Raw genomic sequence first — 20,896 nt, forward strand, 5'->3', positions numbered from 1 at the left:
TTGCCCTTTAATCATCAGCCAGCCACTTCCCTAATTTAGCCTACCTCATTTCCCCTTCAGAGATTTCTGTCTCCTTTAATCTTAAAAGAATTTGTGTCAATGGTCCATTTGTACTTACTTCAAGCTGTTAGTGGATAGTAGGCACTAGTTGTGGGAGCATAGAAGTCTCTGGGTATGCTATTGAGGTAATTGGTTGAGTGTGGGGAACAGGAATGTAGCCTCTGGCCAGGAGAAGTTAGTTGTGAAAGGCTTCTAATCTGGAAGAAACAAAGTACGTGAAAAATTGTATACATGGGTCTGAACAGAAGCTGGAGCAAGATGGACCTCAGGGTATTCTCTAGAGTTTTTAGGAATGTTGTTGGTTGGGGGCTTGACAATTGCAAAATGTGGCAGTTTGCAATATTTGGCTGAGATTAGCATAAGAATAAATTCTAAAATGACTTTTTGATTGTATTTGAAATATCTTAGCCACTGAAATTTTATTTCCTTGTTTTGGTTAACTGATTTTACGATGCAAGGGCCAGACTCATCCTTGGGAGTCATGTCTCACGTTGCTAGGGACCCCTGGAAGTTATGTCCCATGTAGGGCAGAAGGTAGTGACTTTATTTACAGAGTTTAGTCTTAGAAAGAGAGACTACTTACTATCTGAGCAACAAACGAGGTTCTCTGGGGGTGACTCTTAGGCATTAGTTACAAGTAGGCTCAGCTTTGCTATTACAGAAATAAGTTTCATAAGGGCAAGCCTCAAGATTGAGGGCTTGGCTTGTTAAATTAGGAACCCCATTTGCTTAAGAGAATATCAAGAATTCCCTAGGTCTGATAGTTCTATGGTTTTCCCTAGACTCTTCAGGGATTTTACAGATATTTTCATTTTCTGATTAAGGTTTTTTAAATGTTAATTTTATTGAAATATATTCATATACCATATAATCATCCAAAGTATACAATCAAGGGTTCATGGTATCATCATATAGTACTGTATTCATTACCACAATAAATTTTTGAACATTTTCATTACTCTAAAAAAATATAAATAAAATTAAAAATAAAAAAGAACACCCTAAATATCCCATACCCCGTATCCCCACTATTATTTATTTAGTCTTTAATTTCTTACTCATTTGTCCGTATACTGGATAAAGGGAGTGTCGGTCACAAGAATTTTATAATCACATGGTCACATTGTAAAAGCTATATAGTTATGCAGTCATCTTCAAGAATCTAAGCTATTGGATTATAGTTCAACAGTTTCAGGTATTTTCTTCTAGCTATTCTAATACACTAAAACTAAAAAGGAATATCTATATAATGCATAAGAATAACCTCCAGAATGACCTGTCAACTTCATTTGAATCATTAAGATTTTTATTTTTAAGTTTCGTGTCAGATAAAGCTAAATTGTGCTGTTTAAATAAACTGCTATGCGAAATTTAAATTTTGGAAGCTTGAGAGCAAAGTAGTATAACTGGCAAGTAAATTTGGTTGTTTTTATGATCTGTAATGTTTTTTAAGACTAACCAAAACCATGATTAGCAATATCTAATATCGTGCAGATCAATATCCAGATATAACATGGACAGTGAGAACATTATTAAGTTTTTAGGAATTTTATATGATTTCTAAATATATGACAAATTTAGCTTAACAGAAGGATAGAAAATCTCTTAATTATTGTAATATTGAATATGTTAAACTATTTTAGCACCTTACTTTTCAAGGTAAAAGAATAGATCTTTTTTTTTTTTTTTTTTTTTTTTTTTGAGGGAGGAAGGGAAGGAAAGACAGAGAAAGAAGGAAGGATGGAAGGAAGGAAGTGAGGAAGAAAGGGAAACATTTTTTAAACATTTTCTTGTTTTTTTATTATATTTTGTTTGTTTGTTTGTTTTTTACATGGGCTGGGGCCGGGAATCGAACCGGGGTCCTCCGGCACGGCAGGCAAGCACTCTTGCCCGCTGAGCCACCGCGGCCCGCCCAAGAATAGATCTTTTTGTAACAGTTTTCTTTCTTTCTTTCTTTCTTTCTTTTTTTGTACGCTGTATGGCGGGGTCACGTTTCATTTTTTGCCATGTGAGTATCCCATTATCACAGCACCATTTGTTGGATTTTTGTTTAGTTGGTTTTTTTTACTTGTTTGTTTGCTTGTTTGTTTGTTTTTTGGGGAAGTACATGGGCTAGAAATTGAATCCAGGTCTCCTGTATGGCAGGTGAGAATTCTACCACTGAACTACCCTCTTACCCTCCTGTAACAATTTTCTTGTAAGAGTGAAAAGACTTGTCTTTTGAAATAAAGGATGAGAAGATCAACATAAATATCAACAAGAATATTATTCTGATATATAAAATCTTTGTCTTCTAGACAGAGTACTCAGATGTTAAGAACCTTTCATTAAGAGCAGACCAACAATGTGTATTATTTTAACCAAATTCACCTTCTCAAACTTTCTACCACTTTTTATAGCCATTTGGGGGCTTGTAGTCAGCAATGACTACAAACAGAATTTACTGTTTTATTAGGAATATGTTAGTTTAAGGTAACCTACAAGACTGTGCTCTGAGGCGTTGGAGGTTAATAAAGCCTGCTGCCGAGGCATTTTGAAACCCTTGGGGAACAACACTATCTATGTGAGCAGGGTGGGAATTTTATTGTTAAGTCCCTGCCATGTAAAAGCAAATAGGTATTGAGAGTCATCATGAAGAGGAATACAAAAAAATGTGTCTTCAAGATCTAGGATTGAGAACTTGAATGCAGAATTTGAATACTCTAGGTGTTTGCCCTGGGATGCCTCCATCCCTTAAGGACAGGTTTATTTGCTTAAGGATCTTCTTTGGCACGCCAAGAAACCTTGTTTTAGTAGGGTCTCAGGGTAAACAAGGGGTTAAACACTAGCTGGGTTTACTAGTCTTAAGGTGGCCCCCAAGGAGTGAAGAAGATTTCTTCCAAGAAGAAGGGGTGGGGCATTCAGGGACAATGAGAAATTGAATTGACTCTAGAATGTCTCTAAGCTTACAAAGGAGTAGGATAGTGAAGGTTCTAGTTTTGACTTTACTGTCAACTCCTATAACTAGGCAAGTCTGAGTGAAAGTAGGTCCAGAGTGGCAGTTCAGAACAGAGTAAGAGGCTCTATTATTTAATTAATAAATTAATAATTTTACCTACCACATTGATTATCACCCAAGGTTCCTCTAGGTTGATGATCAGATGTGAAGTCAGCTGAGCCATACATGGCCTTGGGCACCGTCGGTCTTCTTCAGTTGCTATGAGCAAGATCCAGGCATTGTCCTGTCCCCCCTTCAGGAGATGGTGCAGTCCCTGGGCCCAGTACTCATGCTGGTGGCACTTGGGTCAAGGCCACGGTGGGTCTCGAGGTTGAGGGTTGTCTCAAGGTTGCTGGCACTTTCTCTCCCAGTGGCCATCTGACCTACAAGTTGAAGCAAGGCCTTTGAGGCCTGAAACCGTGGTTTGAGTGACCTCAAGTAGACAGGGCACTTTTAATAATGACTGCAATAAGCTCAACCTGTTCTCTGGTTTTCTCCTTATCCCTCTTGCCTTCTCCTTCTCCTTAGACTTGTCTTGATTGTTAAGGACAGAAAAGGCAGTTTCTAATGGGTCATTAGTGGGAGTCTGTGGGCTCAGGAGAGCCTTTGCACCTCCTCTGAATTTCAGAGGCAGACTAACTGACAAAATGAGTGCCTAGCAAAATCTGACCTTCCTGGGAATGCGGGCTTACGTTAGTTTACTTTTTAGGGCTTCCAGTAGCCTCCCCTGAAACTGGGTCAAGTTTTCCTCTTTCTCCTGAGTGATCTCCCTTAGCTTATTATAATTAACTGGTTTGGTACTGCATTTTTTCCATGCCTTCTAGCAAAAAAATTTTAAAAGGGAATTATTAAGAAGATCTCCTCTAATGGAAATTGAGACATGGGCACAACATAAGCAACGGTTTTCCTCTCAGGTCCTTGTCTGGATAGAAAGCCATAAACATCTGGATGTAGGGAATTTCTGACCACTTTCCCTGTCTTTTACAGATTGGAGGATGGTATTGTAATTGAGAGTCCCATTGGAGGACTGTGCTTCCCTATCTTTTGCTTATGTTGACTGTTAGCATTTCCCATTTTCTTTGGAAAAGAAAATAGTAGCCTCACTGGTATCAGTGACCACTTGGCATCCCGGTATGCATCAGAGCTAGATGTTTTCCTCTTCACCAGCCCAATCATTTGGAAACATGAGAGTAAACTCACCAGGATCCCTGGGACCCCTTTTCTGAGAGAGTCTGCATCTATGCTTCTGTGGGTTTCCCAAGCCTTGCACGAAAGAATTCTAGGATTCTCGAGGAGTCCTTCCTCTCCGCCAGCCCAATCTCTTGGGAACACAGGCAATAAAGTTGCCGGGTATCCATGGGACATGTTGCCAGGTGTCCCTGGGGCATTCCTCCCTGGGAGATGTCTAGACCTTTGCTCCTGAGGAAGGAGTGCTTGCCCCGTCTGAAAGAAGTATATGACAGTATTCCAGGATTACCGTTTTCCTCTGAGTTTCCTGTTTTCTGAAGGCTAGAAACTGAGCATGCTCTGAAAAAAGGAAAGCTTTATATTTGGCTGCAGTGGGTCTCAATAGAGAGTAATCGATCAAGCCTGGAGGGGCGACACTCCCATTGGAAAATATGCAGTTCACGTGAGCATAGACCAGAGGCGACTCCTTAGAATGTCAAAGACAATACCTTGTCTGGTACAAGAATCCTTGGTCCAGAATCTATGTGTTACAAAAGATGAAATGTCTTAGAAAGCTTTGCAAGCCAGACAGAGGAGAGAAGAGATTCTTAGGGAGAAAGGGGAGAGGACCTGTTAAAGAGGGAAAAAGAGGAATGGATTCCACAGGAAGGTTCTGGGTCCCCAGAGTGGAGGAAAGGAGAGTGTATGGAGAAGTCTCGGAGATAGAGAGAGTCCCCAGTCAGTTCTCAAGGGCAGTATTACCTGCTGCTCTGCGTCTCTTTGGATCTGTACAGTTTGAAGATGGGGTCCTGCCATCTCCTTGAAGGGAGCCAGAAGACTCAGAGTAGAACTGATCTGAGCCAGATCAGAGCCCCTGAATTCCTAGAGATACAAATTCCTAGAGTTGCATGAGGATGTAGGAGGGGATAGCAGTGAGCCGAGTGAGAAGAAAAAAGTGAAAGTACTTGGCCAAGCTTCCCAACAGTGGCCACGATTTACCAGTCCAGACAGTTAGACAGAAGTGTCTCCTGGCTGGCTCACCAAAATATGTTGCTGGATTCAGCTTCCTAGGTTCTTGGCCATGCTGTGAGAAAGAATTCAAGGGCATAGCATAGAGAGTAAGCAGTTAGAAAGTTTATTAACGCATGTGAGAGAACGTGCAGGGGCACTCTTGCAAGAAAAAAGGGGTGAGAGGTAAAAGGGCTCTATTTTCTTTTCGTGAGCCTTGATCAGACCTTTGTGCTCTCTCTGGCCATAGAGCTGGGCAAGTTGGCAGAATCAGCCTCCCAAGCCCCTACCTGCCCCTGAGCTTCCCATCACCTTTTCTGTATTTGTAGTCTTGATTGCCTTAGGGTAGGGTTTGGTGTTTGCTATTCAATATATTTCAGAGGCTCAAGGGATTAAATAGACCAAGTCTCAGCAGACTTTTCCTGTAAAAGGCTAGATGGTAAATACTTGAAACTTTGTAGGGCATATGGCTTGCGTTGCGAATATTCAGTGATTACAGAATAAAAATAACTACAGATGATATGTGATTGAATGGTCATGGCTGTGTTTAAGTAAACTTTATTTACTAAAAAAAAGTGGTAGGCCGGATTTGGCCTACAGGCTATATAGTTTTCCAATCCCTGGTATAAATTCTGGACCTCAACAGACAGTCTCTAGTCTCTTCTTTCTTCCAGTGGGTTGTTTGCCAGGTTCCCAGAATGTATTTTGTAAGTTACAAATCTTGCTAAAAGTCCTTTGTTGATACTCGGTCACAAATATCAGTGATTTTCAAAATTTTTAAATCCATTTTTTTAGTGACAGAACTCTTTTTACCAGATGAAATGTTACTTGGAGGCCCAGTATGTAAAAGAGATAAGAGTAGAGCCTTTGTCTATGCCTCTAAACCACTCAGAGCCCAGAGGAACGCAATTTGATTTCTTTGTCTTTCTGTCTGTATTCCTCTGTGATTTCTGTGAGTTTCTGAGTTATTTACAGGTCACTTCTTGCTCCACATTCTGCTTTCCCCTAGTTTAGGTTAGATCATGAATTGTTTCCCTGTCCCTAGTGCCACTTCTGTTCTGCTCTGTATTAATACAGCAGGGAACTCAGTCCCTTTCCAAGGGTTCCCCCATAAACTACTCCCATAAGAACTTTGTATGTATAGCAGACGTGATTGAGTGTTTGAGGAACTAGAAGTAGGGGGAAGAGAAGAGAGGGTTACAGTGCAGCAATCCAAATAATTTAAATTGGGATATTAAAGATCACTGTTCTTTAAAATCCTTCTGCTCTGGCTCTGGCACTGGGAAATTCTCCCTTCTACTTTTTTCCACCCTGTACCACCTCAGTCTTGTTTATTTCTAATGTAGAACCTTTTAGGCATCTCCTTTATCTCTTTTCCTCTGGGGACATGTGATTTTGGCTAATTATGCTCCTAGTGGATTACCAAGGCACTTTCCTGAATGGGACAATGGTCTCTGGAGCCATTGTAATATACCCACTATTAGCTTTTTTGGTTTGTTTCTCTTCAGCCATTTAGTCTCTGCAACTGTTTTTCCTTTTGTCATAAGTATAATCTGAATATAGAGATAATTTACTAGTTTACCTTCTTTTCACTTAATATTATATAAACTTTCTGATATATTGTTACGTATAACATTTTTAATGACTTTAGAATAGTTCATTGAATGATTGAACCACAGTTTTCCTTATTGCTGAATATTTAAGTCATTTCCAAAATTTCACAATTGAAAACAGTGCTACTGGGGATGTCTTTGAACATGAAGCTTTTCCCTTATTAAAGGGCATTTTCTTAGCATAGATTTTATTAATTGAAACTACTAGGCAAAAGATCTGTTCATTTTTTGTGGCTGCTTCTTGTAGGATCTATGGTTTTAAAGAGTTAGCATTTTTCAGAAGGTTATTATTATAAGAGGAGCAGATCTTTTTCTCCCATTTTGTAAAGGACTAGTATAGTATTTCCTTCTCCTTCGTTATGGCTGCATAATTAATAAGTAGTATCCAATTTAACTGGGAATGTTTCCTCAAGTCCAAGTTACATTGTCAGTTCCTGGTCAAAGACTCAATGGAATATGACTTGTATCTAGGTGATTTCTAAGCATTTATGACCCTAGAAGCCAGCAGTATGTTGAAACACAGCATTGAAGGTTGCAGTAAAAACAGATAAGCTCCTGAGCAGCTACCTTGCCTACCTGAACAACTTGCCTACCTGAACAGCTGCTGGAAGATTTGCAGGGCAGCAAGGCAGGAATGGGGAGGTACAGTGCTGTGATGTGCCAAAATGTTATTGCATACAGAGTCCTTCAGTGCTGTGCTGCTGCAGCAGGATCCTCAGACATTCCACCAAATTGCTTGCCACACTTCTGGCATTAATAAGAGATAGCTGAAGGTCTGGGAATTAAGTTGTCTCATAAACATTCAAATTCATGGCGAAATTACTATTTAATTAGGAGAAGATCTGTAACATTGTGCTACTTTTAAATGAAAGTAATTTTGGAGAAATTAAAACTGGGTAATAACATTAGTATAATGTTTTAAAGCAAACATTACTAAGACATACTGAGTATACCCTAACTGATGAATTAAAGACATTGGTTTTGCCTTTGGATACTTTATGTGATTATGTTCTAAACACTGACCCTAGAAACCTATGTCTAGGTTAGAACTATGTTTCTTTCTTTGTTAAAGAGAGATGTGGCAGGTTAAAGAGAGATGTGGCAGATTATTTTTCAAGCCTGAAAAAATAATACAAGCTTACTTTGGAAAATGCATTAAGATGTAATACAGAACTTTAAAAATATATATGATCTACCACCCATAAACAAGTGCTATTAATCTTTTGGTTTATTTCCATCTTTTGTGTATATGTGTCTTTCTTATCTGTGCAAATATTTAAACAGAGTAGTGATTAAGCTGAATAACCAGTTTTGCATCTGTTTTAAAATTTAACATAATAACGTGATAGTTTTTCCATGATATTACATATTTTTTATAACATAATTTCAATAGCTGTGTAATACTGCATCATAATGGATGGCCTACAATTTATTTTACAATTGCAGTTATATTCAGTTTTTTACTTTCACATATAATGCTTAAGTGAACATTTTCATTTACATTTTAGTAAATGGATGTCAACCTCTCTGGTGAATCTTTATATAGATTCCTAGAATTAGAATTATTTGGTAAATGACATTGGAAAAGAACCCTTCTAAGGCCAAAGATAAAAATGATCCCAAAGAGCATTCACATTTATACTCACTAACAGTATATATTCTTGAGCGTTCCAGTATTACCATTTCTTAACATTCTCACTGACTCTGGGATTGTGAGTGTGTTTTTTAAGTCTTAAATTAGTAAGTGATAAATGGATGGCATTTCTTTTCAAAGAATTAGTTTAAAAAATACCTGGATTCATTATGAAAGTGGTTTAATCAACTCTCAGGCAATTCAAGCAGACTTGAAAGTGATCTGTTTCACCATAAGGAAGATTTGAATTAATATTTGATATTTAGAAGAATAAAAGGCTACATTAGAGTTGGCATTAAAATTGTATTGAATATAATTTTTCCATGTAATATAAAATATCTTTCTCGTTGAGGACTGCAGGGAATCATTACAGAATGGTGTCTGGGCTGTGGGAAATAGCTCAGCCTCCCTATATCCAAGAAAGAATTGACAGTTGCTGCTTCTCTTAATACATGGCAGTATTGTTTGGAATTTCAAGCTCAGTGAATAATCTAAGTTATTCAATTTTGGTGGGCTTCAGACTTTAAATTAAAACATGCCCTTCCGTCCTGCAGACTTACTAATGGAACATATACAAGAAATTCGAACTTTGAGAAAACGTTTAGAAGAATCTATTAAAACAAATGAGAAGCTGCGGAAACAGCTGGAGCGGCAGGGGTCTGAATTTGATCAAGGTAAGAAAGGACCTTCCCAAAGGGTGATGCAAGCCTGTGAATACTTCATTTGTGACACATTTCCCTGGTTGAGCAGTCTGTGTATCAGAAAAAGCATCGAACTTGTAGCCATAGGGACCTCAGTTCAAATCCAGTATGATGTTGAGCAAATATTTTAACCAGCTGACCCTCAGTTAACAGTACAGGGTATACTTATTCCCATTTTATCAAACTGTAGTGAGAATTAAGTGAGCTAACTTCTCTAGAGTGCCCTACAGTCCCTAGTAAACAAAACACTTTCCTGACAAATGTTAATTTCTCAATCACTAGAGAACTCTACTTTGCCAGTTGCTAGTCTCCTGAATTATGGTTATTTCCTTACTTGATTGTGGAAGTGGTAGAAAAATAGATGGGCATTTTAAAATAAAACAGTAGTTTCTCTGTAGAGAAATAGATGGCTATTTTCATTAGTAATGGTTTTAAAAAGTATTAGCAACATTTTACTGGTCTGGTAAATCTCACATGCCAGTGAAAAGGTCAGTGACATTCTTGCATAAGCAACATTCAGATCTGAATGGGATGTATTTTTCCATGAAGAACTTAAATTCTTTTTTTTTTTTATAGGACATTCACATTGTTCAAAAAATAAAATAATTTAAAATGGTATACATTAAGAAGTCACCCTCCATTCTGTACCTATTAATCCTGTTCTCCCTTCCCTCCTCCTTCTTTTGTCCATTTTCTTGTATAACCTTATACAGTGGTTCTTTATGCAAATATAAGTATATGTTCTTATTCTCTTCCTTGTATACCTAAAAGGTAGCATTCTCTATATCTGCTATTCTGTACCTTTTCTAACTAAACAGTGTATATCCTGGACACCTTTCCTGTTGCTCCAGAAAGAGTGTCCTCATTCCATGAAGGATATATTTTGAAAGCAGCTTGGTGCAGTAGGGAAAGCCTGAGTTTGGGCTGTAGATTAGGTTTATTGGTTTTGTGACTTTGGGTAAGTCATTCACTTCTCTACGTCTTAATTGTCTCATAAAACAGGATCGTTTTGAGATGAAATGAGACAATGTTATGATTAGCGTCTACCTCAATGCCTCACTCAGTAAGTGGTCACTTTCATCATCATTACTAGTTTTATTTTACTTTTGAATAATATTGTCAGTTGAACACTGCAAAGCTCTGCAAGGGGCAGGACTCTAATGCTATTCCCATTAACTTTCCTGGGGTCACCCAGCTATTCAGTGGCAGCACTTGAGTCCTTGGACCCCTGCCCAGTTCTCATTCATCTCTGGCCTATCATAGACATCTGCCTTGAAGGACATCTTTCTAATATACTGTTTATGATACAGCTTGCAAAGTAAACAGAATGATTCCATTACTCTCCATCCTTCCCTCTCTTCCCTCTCACTCCACCCTTCATCCTACATCCTCCCCCTCTTACTCTCAAGGAAATTGATTAATTTGATTATTAGTTTTATCAGACACAGGACAGAAATACATAGCCGGGCCCTTCACATTCACTCTTGATAATGCCTGAATTAGATTCATTCTGTTTTACATTTTCCCTGGCAAATCCAATAATACAATTATTTCAGGGCCTAAATGGTCGCTAGCTACAATGGAGCAGGCAGTTGTTCTGGAGAATAATTTAGCTTGACAGGAAGGTTTACAAAAAGTGCATTTGTAAAGTATTTACATTGGTGGAAAGATACGCTGTTCTCACCATATTGTCAGAATCTCTGAAAAGACAAAATATGAAACAGGCTTCACCTCCCACGCCATCCACACCACCACCCCTGCTGTGAAATGTTCATCTTGGGAGCAGGTTTGAAAAAGGCATGATTCCTTGGAAAGTTGAGATGGAATATTGTTAAAAAAAGGTAATCTCACATGTTGGAGCTTCCCACTTGTCAGCAGTTATGTGAGGTGATAGTGATGAGGTTCAGGGGAAAGACTGACCTCTTGAGATCCAGAGTGGATCCTGTGCTGGCTCAGGTTGGGCTGTTCAGAATTCAGCTGTGTCAGAAACTGTACTTTGGCCTAATTATACCTTTGAAAGGTGACCACTTTAGCTTCCTCTTTAAAATTTTTTCTCCTCATCCAGATTATTCTTTGATCCTGTTTTGGCTCTAGCCTATCATCAATAATGATATTAATACGAATGATAGTAGCAGTAATAAAAACAAAAACAATAATCATTTTTATTGAGCTAATGAGGCCTAAGGAAATTAAGTGACTTGCCTGAAGTCATGCAGTTATTGAGAAGCCAGAGCCATGATTTTAACCCAGGTCTCTCAGCAAAAACACCGGAGTTCATGTGGGAGAGTGGAGGATGATAGTCAGGAGAGACATATGTGAGTAAAAAATTATATGACATTGTGATAAGTGAATCATTAGCATGAGAAAGAGGTAGTGTTGTAGAGCGGAAAGAGTATAAACTCTGGCTTCTGGGAGACCTAATGTAATACCTTCCTTACAGGTAGTAGTGTACCAGGATGCTTTCAGCTGCAAATAACAAGATATGATTGAAAACTGGTATAAATAGTGCATGGGTAGTTTAGTGGTTAGAATGCCCACCTTTCATGTGGGAGACTTGGGTTCGATTCCCGGACCTTGTACCCCTCAAAAAAACAAACACACACAAAAAAGTGGTATAAACAGTAGGAGTTTGTGTTTTCTTGCAGAACAAGAAATCCAGAGGAAGGCAAGTTTGATGGCTCAGTGATACCAGGGTTGGGGTTAGTGTCTGCGATGACTGCAGTAATTACAAGCATCACATCCTCTCAGGACTGTGTCCAAAGCATAGGAAGGATGAGATCGGGGCTTCTCACTCTTTTCTCTTTTCGTCAGTGCATAAAATCTTTCCCAGAACCCCTCATCAAACTTCTACTGTGTCTTATTGGCCAGAATCGGCACATGACCATGCTGTAGCTTCAGGAGAGGATTGGAAAGTAGGTATCTGGCATTTTGACTCTCTGATGTAGTTGACTCAGTAAGAAAGATGGGGAGGGGAGGTGTGAAAAGTGCCTGGCATGCAATAAGTGCTTTTCAAGGTGTAGTTGCAAATAGAGAACATTATATATAGTGCAAATGTACTTTCTGAGCAGAAAGCTCAGAAGGCAGAGAATGCTGAGGTGGCATGTCAAAGTATGTGTCTAAGGAGAGATGTCATCTCATCTGGATTTAGAGGAAGGGGTAAGCTTTGGATAGTAGACTTGAAGTATTTACAAATGAGGAAAATTGTCAAAGTTGATAAGTGACCTCAAATTCAGTCTGTCTACCACCCCTGGTCTTCTTAGTGTATGCTGAGAGGCAGTAAATTTGAGCTAAGAGTTGAAAGATGAGTTTAATTTTGACAAATAGAGAAGAGTGTGGCAGGCATTCTAAGCAAAAAAAGTATCACATTCTGTAATGTCAGGGAGATACGTGAGAACATGGTGTGGCAGAGAAGTGGCCCTATTTGGCTGTTTTTGAGGGCCTTGGGGTCTGGGGTGGTAAGGGAATGGGTCATGCCATGAAATTGGAGCTAAATAGTAGAGATCCTTGGATTCCAGGCTGAGAAGTTTTGACTCTTGAGTTTTGTTTGATTGTCTTTTGTAATGGTGTACCATCAAATGTTTTTTTACTAGAAAATAATAAGAATGGACTGTGTTTTAGGATGACAACCTCATCAATCATGTAGCAAGGAGGCAGGGTTGGAGCAAGGTAATAAGACCTGAACTGAAAAGAGTGCCCCAGTGTACAAGGCATTTGGGAGGGAGACTCAATAGTTGTGATTGCCTGGTTGGATCCTGGAAGAGAGAAGAGATGAGGATGGTTCCAGGCTTCTAGCTTGGTTTAGGGATAGTGATGATATCATCTGCAGGGCAGGAAGCAGAAGAGGGAGGACAGGTTTGGAAGGGAGAAAGAAAGGTACAGAGGTTAGCTCTGACTCTGTGAACTGTGAGCTGCCTTGGTGAAGTATAGCAGTTGAGATGGTTAATTCCCTCACCCCCCACCCAGGTCTCCTGTTTTGTTCACCCTTAGGAAAGGAAGGAAGTAGAAGTAGGAGGCCTCCTCTTGTCTCTTTTTTCATGCTCACTCCCATTTCCCTTTGGGCTCTGGTAATATATATTTCAAAGGAGTAACTTTCATTGCATGTTGTGTTTCCCCATTGTTTAAAACTGGGTTTTTTTTTTTGGCGGGGGGGTGCATGGTCTGGGAATCGAACCCAGGTCTCCAGCCTGAAAGGTGAGCATTCTACCACTGAACCACCCATGCACCCTAAAGCTGTTTTTATCTAGAAAGTTCATTCATATTGAACTGGGGACTGTCCATAAATCACTATTGTTATGTGTGGTTTTTAGGTTCTACAAACATTTTTGCTTATGGTTCAGAGCTGCATAATTCTCTGACATCAGAAATTCATTTCCTGAGGAAGCAGAACCAGGACCTCAATATGATGCTTGCTAAAGGATCCAGAGGTAAGAAATAAAAAAGCCACCTGCAGCTCCTGTGTGTTGTAGCATAATGGAAAAAGTTTAGGTGTTGGAATCTGATAAGCTGAATTCCAAACCTATGACTCTGTGGCTTTGGACAGGCCATTTAACTCTCTGAGCCTCATTTTTCTCAGCAGTAAAATGGAAATACCTCACAAGGTTGTTGTGACAACTGAATGATATAAAGCACTGAGCATGGGGTTTGTAACATAATGGGAGTTCAGCAAATGTTGCTTTACCAGCCACCCCTTTACTCTATATAGCCACCCCTCATTCATCCCATAGAGGGGCTGGTAATATACTATTGATATGACCTCAACCAAAGATTTCCTACAACTAACAAAGTTGATCTGGTATTTCTTATAAAGATCCCTTCCCTTAATTCCTTCAGTTTGGAGCTTAGCAGCCTTCAAATTGCTTTTACTTATATTATCTCTCAGTACTTAAAACATTTCTGGAATGAGGTATTATCAGTTCTATTTTATAAATAGTCACAAGCTAGAAGATGATAGAGCTGAAACTTGTACCAGCTTATCTCATATTTCCTAGAGAATATTGATGCTGATTTTGGCTTAAGGTTAAGAAAAAAAATGGGGACACTGCAAATCATTCATTGACTCAGAAAACATTTCCTGGCTTCTCTTCTATGTCAGGTCCTGTGTACTGATCAGAAATGAATAAGACCTGGCCCCTTCCCTCAGGGGGCTCTTGTCTGATGAGAGAGACAGCCAGGGACCTATGCCAGTAGTATGATGATTAGGCAATGTAAAGGCAGGCTTGAGTATCTGCAGGACCCTGGAGAAGCCATCCAGACTCAAGCGAGGTTGGCCTGAACTGAATCCTATATGGGGCACCTACTGTGTAGGCATTATAGTAAGACCTTCACATAGACTATCTATTCAATCTTCACAGCAAACCTAGGAGATAGGCATAAGGAAGTGAAGATTAGCCAAGATAACTAGGGTTTAGCATAGCCAGGACCTTTTAAATAGAAGGCAGAGAGCAGACAAAGGCCTTGAGGTTAGCGCTGGAGAAAGTTTAGATCAATCAGGAGTTGTATGAAGCTGAAATCTGAGAGAGGAAGGGAAAAGCTTACTCAGAAATTATCATGTTGTAGAGTAAGAAAACCCAAGTATTTATCCTGACTCTGATACTTATTTGCTACTTGACTTTGGAGAAGTTTTAACCTCTTGCCAATCCTTAGTTTCCTAGCAGGAAAAAGGGGAGAATAATAGTGCCTATCTCCTAGGTTTGCTGTGAAGATTGAATAAGATAGTCTATGTGAAGGCCTTACTATAATGCCTACACAGTAGGTCCCCCATATAGGTCAGCTGTCACCACCGCTAACAGCCAGCAAAGTGGTCAAGAGCACTTAATACCGTCAAAGTGCTTATGAACCCGGGCTAAGCCTTTTACCTGCATTAACTACTTTAATACAGCGACCAAGGGAGGTAGGTACTGTTATCATCTTCATTTCATATGCAAGGAAACTGAGGCAGAGAGGTGAAAAAACTTGTGCAAGGTTTTAGTATTAATAAAGGGAAGAGCTGCACATGAATGCAGCCCAGTGCTCTTGACCATTTTGCTGTCCTGTACCTCCATATGTACTTCATTTTTCAGTCCTTGTGGACTGAGGAGTGGAAGGGCCCCAAATTGTCATTTGCACATCCCTACTGGAGCCCTTGGCTGAGGCTTGCATACTTTTCCGAAACCCATTGCCAGAGTTTTGGGCTGTGTTACTTGCCTCTATTTGTACTTCCTGCTCACTGTTTGCTCTGTGGAAGCAAAGTAACCAGGTTTGCATGGTTCATTATTTAATGGAAAATTAAACAGGTCCATTTCATCCCAGTGACGTTTAATCTGTAGCTTTGATGTTGACAGATTTATCTGCCCAAAATGCGTAAGATAATTAGATGCCAAAAATCATAAATGCCAGATTAAATCTCATTCTTTTTTGCATTCTTGGAGTGCTCGAACTGAAGAGCTGTATTTGCGTAATAAGGTTGGTTGTTATGCAAACAAATGGTTCCCCTTCTCGGTGGTGCTTTTTTTTGTGTGTTTGAAGATAAGCAAAAGGAGAATGAAAAATTACGGGAGTCCCTCTCTAGGAAGACAGCAAACCTTGAGCACCTTCAGGAAGAGTATGCCCTTGTTAAGGGGGCAAATGAAAGACTACAGAAGGAAGTCAATGAGAAGGAGAGACACAACCAGCAGTTGCTCCGGGAGATCTACAACAGCCGCCTCGAACTGAGCAGGTAGCAGTTTTGATCTCCCATCCCTCACTGGCCATCCCACATTAGCCCTTACCCTAGTGTGAGGCACAGACAAACAAATCATGCCATGTGGTAATAAAATATATGGAAAAAAAATGTTAGTAAGGGGAATAGGACTGGGCTTGCTCTTTTTTTTTATCTAGGATGGGTCAGGGAAGTCCTCTCTGAACAGATGCTGTTTTTCACAGGGACCTGAAAGCAGAGAGGGATGAGCTCTGCAGATACCTGAGGGGGACCAGTTTTGGCAGAAGTGGCAAGGTCCCTGAGGTGGGAGACCATTGCATCTGGAGAAGAGGAAGGGAGACATGGTAGGGGATAAGGATAGAGAGGTAACCAGATGCTTAGATTCTGTCCTGGCTCATATATTTTTAGTTGCTCTTGTCAGCATCCATGAATGCTCAACTCATTTAGTTACTGACCTCACCGTCAGTCACTGAGGGTGATGAGGTGATTTAGCAAGATCATGGCCTTGGCAGTGAGACAGTCAAGGGTTTTAGACCTGACTCCTCTTTTGAGCTATCCGGCCCTGGGTAAGAGACATAATCTTTTTGAGCTTTACTTCCTCATATTCTCCATGAATTGAAGATTAGTTAGTCTTTTAGGATGTCTCTGAAAATTACATGAGATAATGTATGTCAAGGATTGGTGTACAGAGGGGCACTTGGGAAATAGTGGATATGACTGGAATTCATACCCACACTTGTAACTTATATCCATATTTTTGTTCTGGCTGAGGGTGGAATTAGTCTACTCTGTGGAGTTTGAGTAAGTCACCCAAAGTCAGCCTTAACCTCTCCTCTGCATGGTGGTGGGGCCTCTTCAGGACACAGGAGCAGGTGAAGTTGAGGCAGCACCTGCTTTCACAGAACGACAAGCTACTCCAGTCCCTCCGAGTGGAGTTGAAGGTGTATGAGAAGCTGGCCGAAGAACACAGAAGACGAAGAGGTACTGGGAACCCTGGTTTGAGTTCCTTCTCATCCTGGAGCTGCTGCATTTGGGGCTGTGAGTTCAGCCATTCAGCTGGCAACAGACACAGATGGGCAGGATTCAGCATTCCTTAATGGAATGCTGCTGGTCAAGCCCTCAAGCTTGTCTCATGGGTATAGTAGGTCCATTTTGAAGCCATCTCTTTGGGCCTACTCTTTTTCTAAAGAAGCTGCAGGAACCATAGGATTAGGCCTAGGAGTCAGGGCAACTGGGGTCTAGACTCCGATATCCTCTGCTTCTAGCTGTGTGACTCTTCGCAGGTCATTTCACTGTTCTGGGCCTGTTTCTTCCTCTGTAAAACATGTATATTAGGGTATATTCTGTAGAGTATATAAAATTAAATGAGATAATTTATTAAAACTGCCCTAGCATAGTACCTGGCATATGCTAGGCACTCAGAAAATAGCTTTTATCATTTTCCTGCTAGTATGTATGACTTTTTTTGTTCATTTATTCAGCAAATATTCATTGAGTACCTGCCACCTGCCAGGCATTGCTCTGGGGATGGTTACTGGCCCCATCCTCTGTAAATCCCAAAAGAGATACCAGCTCACCGTGACTTTGCTCTAAGCTCTAGAATTTCAGAATCAGTTTTGAGGTGCAGTCGTTTTTTTTTTTAAACTAATTTTCCAGGTGGTTTCTCCCTATTGAAAGTTTATCTGAAAAAGGGTCATCTCACAGCTTTCATTTTGTCTTCAAGTTGCTTTTCTTATTCTTGCTGTTGTGTCTTTTTAAGATACTGTGGCTTTTAAAAATCAGCCCCTTTCATTCTGTAATTCCAGCCCAAATAGATTTTATTACTACTAGGCATAATTTTGGGGTTTGGTGTGCCATTTGCTAGGCTTTTATGGCCATAAGCGAAAATTAATTTCCTGCTCTTATTTAGCCTGTGGAATGGCAGCAATTAAGTCTGCCAATATTTTTGTTTTTAAACTCAAGTTGTTATTTTAAATTGTACCTAGTTCTCAGAAAGAGGGAGGATGATGTCAGTGGCAGGTTGAAAACACTCAAGAGTTCCTTTAATGGCTGACCTTCAGATTGTGGAACTTGTTAAGGCTTCCCTCTGCACCTGTTCGCAGAGGCCAGAGCAGAGGCATCGGGAGAAGGCTGGAAGGGGCAGGATGCTTTCAGTGACCTGCACAGCCTCCTGACAGAGATTCAGGCTCTGCGGGCACAATTGGAAAGAAGCATCGAAACCAACAGCACCCTGCAGACCAAGCTTGAGGAGCAGCTGATGAAGAGCGAGAAGGCGGCACAGGAAGCAACTCTCACTTTGACTGTCCAAACCCTGTCCATCCCCAATCGGCCACTTCAGCTGGACAAACAGGGTACTGCATCTGCCTCTCCCTTACTTTTTTTTTTTATTAATTAAAAAAATATATATTACAACAAACAAACTCAAACATTCTTAACAAATGATCATTCCATTCTACATATATAATCAGTAATTCACAATATCATCACATAGTTGCATATTCATCATCATGATCATTTCTTAGAACATTGGCATCAATTCAGAAAAAGAAATAAAAAGATAACAGAAAAAATTCGTACATATCATACCCCTTACCCCTCCCTTTCAGTGATCACTAGCATTTCAATCTACTAAATGTATTTTAACGTTTGTTCCCCCTATTATTTATTTTTATGCTGTATGTTTTACTCATCTGTTGATAAGTTAGATAAAAGTAGCATCAGACACGAGGTTTCACAATCACACATTCACCTTGTGAAAGCTATATCATTATACAATCATCTTCAAGAAACATGGCTACTGGAACACAGCTCTACATTTTCAGGCAGTTCCCTCCAGCCTCTCCATTACATCTTGACTAACAAAGTGATATCTGTTTAATGCGTAAGAATAACCTCCAGGATAACCTCTCGACTCTGTTTGGAATCTCTCAGCCATTGACACTTTATTTTGTCTCTATTCTCTGTTCCCCCTTTTGGTCGAGAAGGTTTTCTCAATCCCTTGATGCTGAGTCCCAGCTCTTTCTGGGATTTCTGTTCCACATTGCCAGGAAGATCCACACCCCTGGGAGTCATGTCCCACGTAGAGAGGGGGAGGGTGGTGAGTTTGCTTGTTGTGTTGGCTGGAGAGAGAGACCACATCAGAGCAACAAAAGAGGTTCTCTTGGGGGTGACTCTTAGGCCTAATTTTAGGTATACTTGACCTATCCTTTGTGGGGTCAAGCTTCACATAAATAAACCCCAAGATTGGGGGCTCAGCTTATTGCTTTGGTTGTCCCCACTGCTTGTGAGAAAATCAAGAATTCTCTACTTGGGGAAGTTGAATTTTCCCCCTTTCTCACCATTCCCTGAAGGGAATTTTGTGAATACTTTTATACTCACTGTTCAAATCATTCTGGGATTTATTGGGGCATCACTCTGGACAAACCTACAAAATCTTATGTCCTACTCAGGGTTCCATGTACTTATGGTGTTCAGTTAAGCTGTCCACATAAATTGTATTAGTAACTGCACTAGTCAAAATATAAATTTTGTACCAAATAAACATTTTTTGCTTTAGTCTCACACATAAGTTAAAATTTTTAAATATTAATTACCGTCTATTTTCAACACCCTGCAGTATTGACATTCCTTTGTTCTTTCTCATGCAAAAACATTTTTAAATTTGTACATTTATTCAGTATCATTATTCACTCTAGGCATTCCTAGATTCTCCCTTACTTTTTAAAAATGCAGCTCTATGCATCTTTGTGACATATGAGCTTCTGAATGATGCTCTGGGCCCATGGAGATATCTTTTCTATCAACAGCAGGCATGGTCAACCCAAAGAGGCAGGTGACCTGACAGTGCCTTTGGCAGAATGCTGTAATCTCAATCTGGGGCCTCTTGATTCTCAGGGAAGTGGAGTTTGGACTTCCAGCAGCCCTCATTGTCTCTAGTCTTACTCCCTCCCATCCATTTTGGTCCTGTCCACATCACTCTACTTCTCTTTTCTCTCGTTACTACCTTTAAAACAGAATTAAGCTTCTTACCCTGGCTTTCAGTGTGTTTTAGGATCTAGAAGACAGCATTATGGGTTTGAAAGAATGATTCTATTATGCAGTTTGCTTGCTAGTTTTAATGTCTAGCCTAGAGAGACTATGTAGAGCAGCAGAAAAAGGATGAGCCTGGAGTTCTTGTCCCACTTCTGCCACCTACTCATTGCAGGGCTTTGCACAAATCGGCAACTGGTCAGTCTCAACGCAATCAGCAAGGCTGTTCTCTTTGCTCTGAGACCCAGAGAGGGGAATGTACTTAACATAAATGACATAGCAAGTAGGTAGCAGAGCTGGAGCTAGAAACCATTTTCCAGGCTCCAAGTCCAGTGGTGTTTCTGAACTGCCACCTGACTTTTCAGAGCTTCACTTGTCTGAGCACCCTAATGCTCATAGGGTGGGAGTGCCAATCCAGTGGAACAAAGAGTGCCGGCATACTTTATAAACATGGAGTGTGGTACAGAAGTGTGAACTTATTTTCATTTGAATTGGGAATTAATTGTATTATCCTATGATAAAAAAATTCAAAATTAATGACCATCCTATAAACCTGCTTTGGAATTTGTAGTGATTGGTTCATTGATTTCTTCTTGATAAAGTTTTTAGAATTTTAATTAAAAACATGTAACAAATGAAGAAAGTGGAAAAAAAAGCCTTCATTATTTTATAAAATAGTCATTTTTTCCTTATTTCTCTTCATTTGTTAATCAAATGTAGATAATCATTTATATTGTTTAAATTAGGTTTTGTACCATTCTGTGTCCTTCCTTTGTTTTTGCCTAATATTATATCATAAATGTTTACCCAAGCTTTTACATGGGCTTCCTAATTATTGTTTCCAGATTGTTGTCAGTCACCAGACCATTCCTTATTGATTATTAAGATGGTCTTTGATAAACATTATGTTAACATGCTTTTTGCTATGGAAGAGTTTTCTTAGGATAAATTCCCACTAGGAGAATCCCAAAAGGTTGGAAAGGTGCCGTATTGCCTTCTGCATGAGATGTACATCAACAGTGTACAAATGTA

At 39.8% G+C, this 20,896-nt stretch overlaps 1 protein-coding gene across 10 annotated transcripts in view; it reads left to right on the forward strand.

Annotated features, from left to right (window-relative positions):
- The window catches only part of CDK5RAP2 (CDK5 regulatory subunit associated protein 2), a 281,439-nt gene that overhangs the window by 242,547 nt on the left and 17,996 nt on the right, over nt 1-20,896 (forward strand). For 8 of the 10 annotated variants that reach the window (XM_077143511.1, XM_077143532.1, XM_077143525.1 and 5 more), the window contains 5 exons: nt 9,013-9,132; nt 13,467-13,583; nt 15,664-15,853; nt 16,695-16,816; nt 17,938-18,186. In XM_077143511.1, coding sequence (XP_076999626.1) covers nt 9,013-9,132; nt 13,467-13,583; nt 15,664-15,853; nt 16,695-16,816; nt 17,938-18,186 — 798 coding nt within the window. Of the gene's footprint in view, nt 1-9,012; nt 9,133-13,466; nt 13,584-15,663; nt 15,854-16,694; nt 16,817-17,937; nt 18,187-20,896 lie in introns of those variants that run through there. The other 2 variants (XM_077143561.1, XM_077143518.1) reach the window with 2 other exon arrangements.

The sequence above is a fragment of the Tamandua tetradactyla genome, chromosome 2, assembly GCF_023851605.1.
Source record: "Tamandua tetradactyla isolate mTamTet1 chromosome 2, mTamTet1.pri, whole genome shotgun sequence".
NCBI classification, from domain to species: domain Eukaryota; kingdom Metazoa; phylum Chordata; class Mammalia; order Pilosa; family Myrmecophagidae; genus Tamandua; species Tamandua tetradactyla.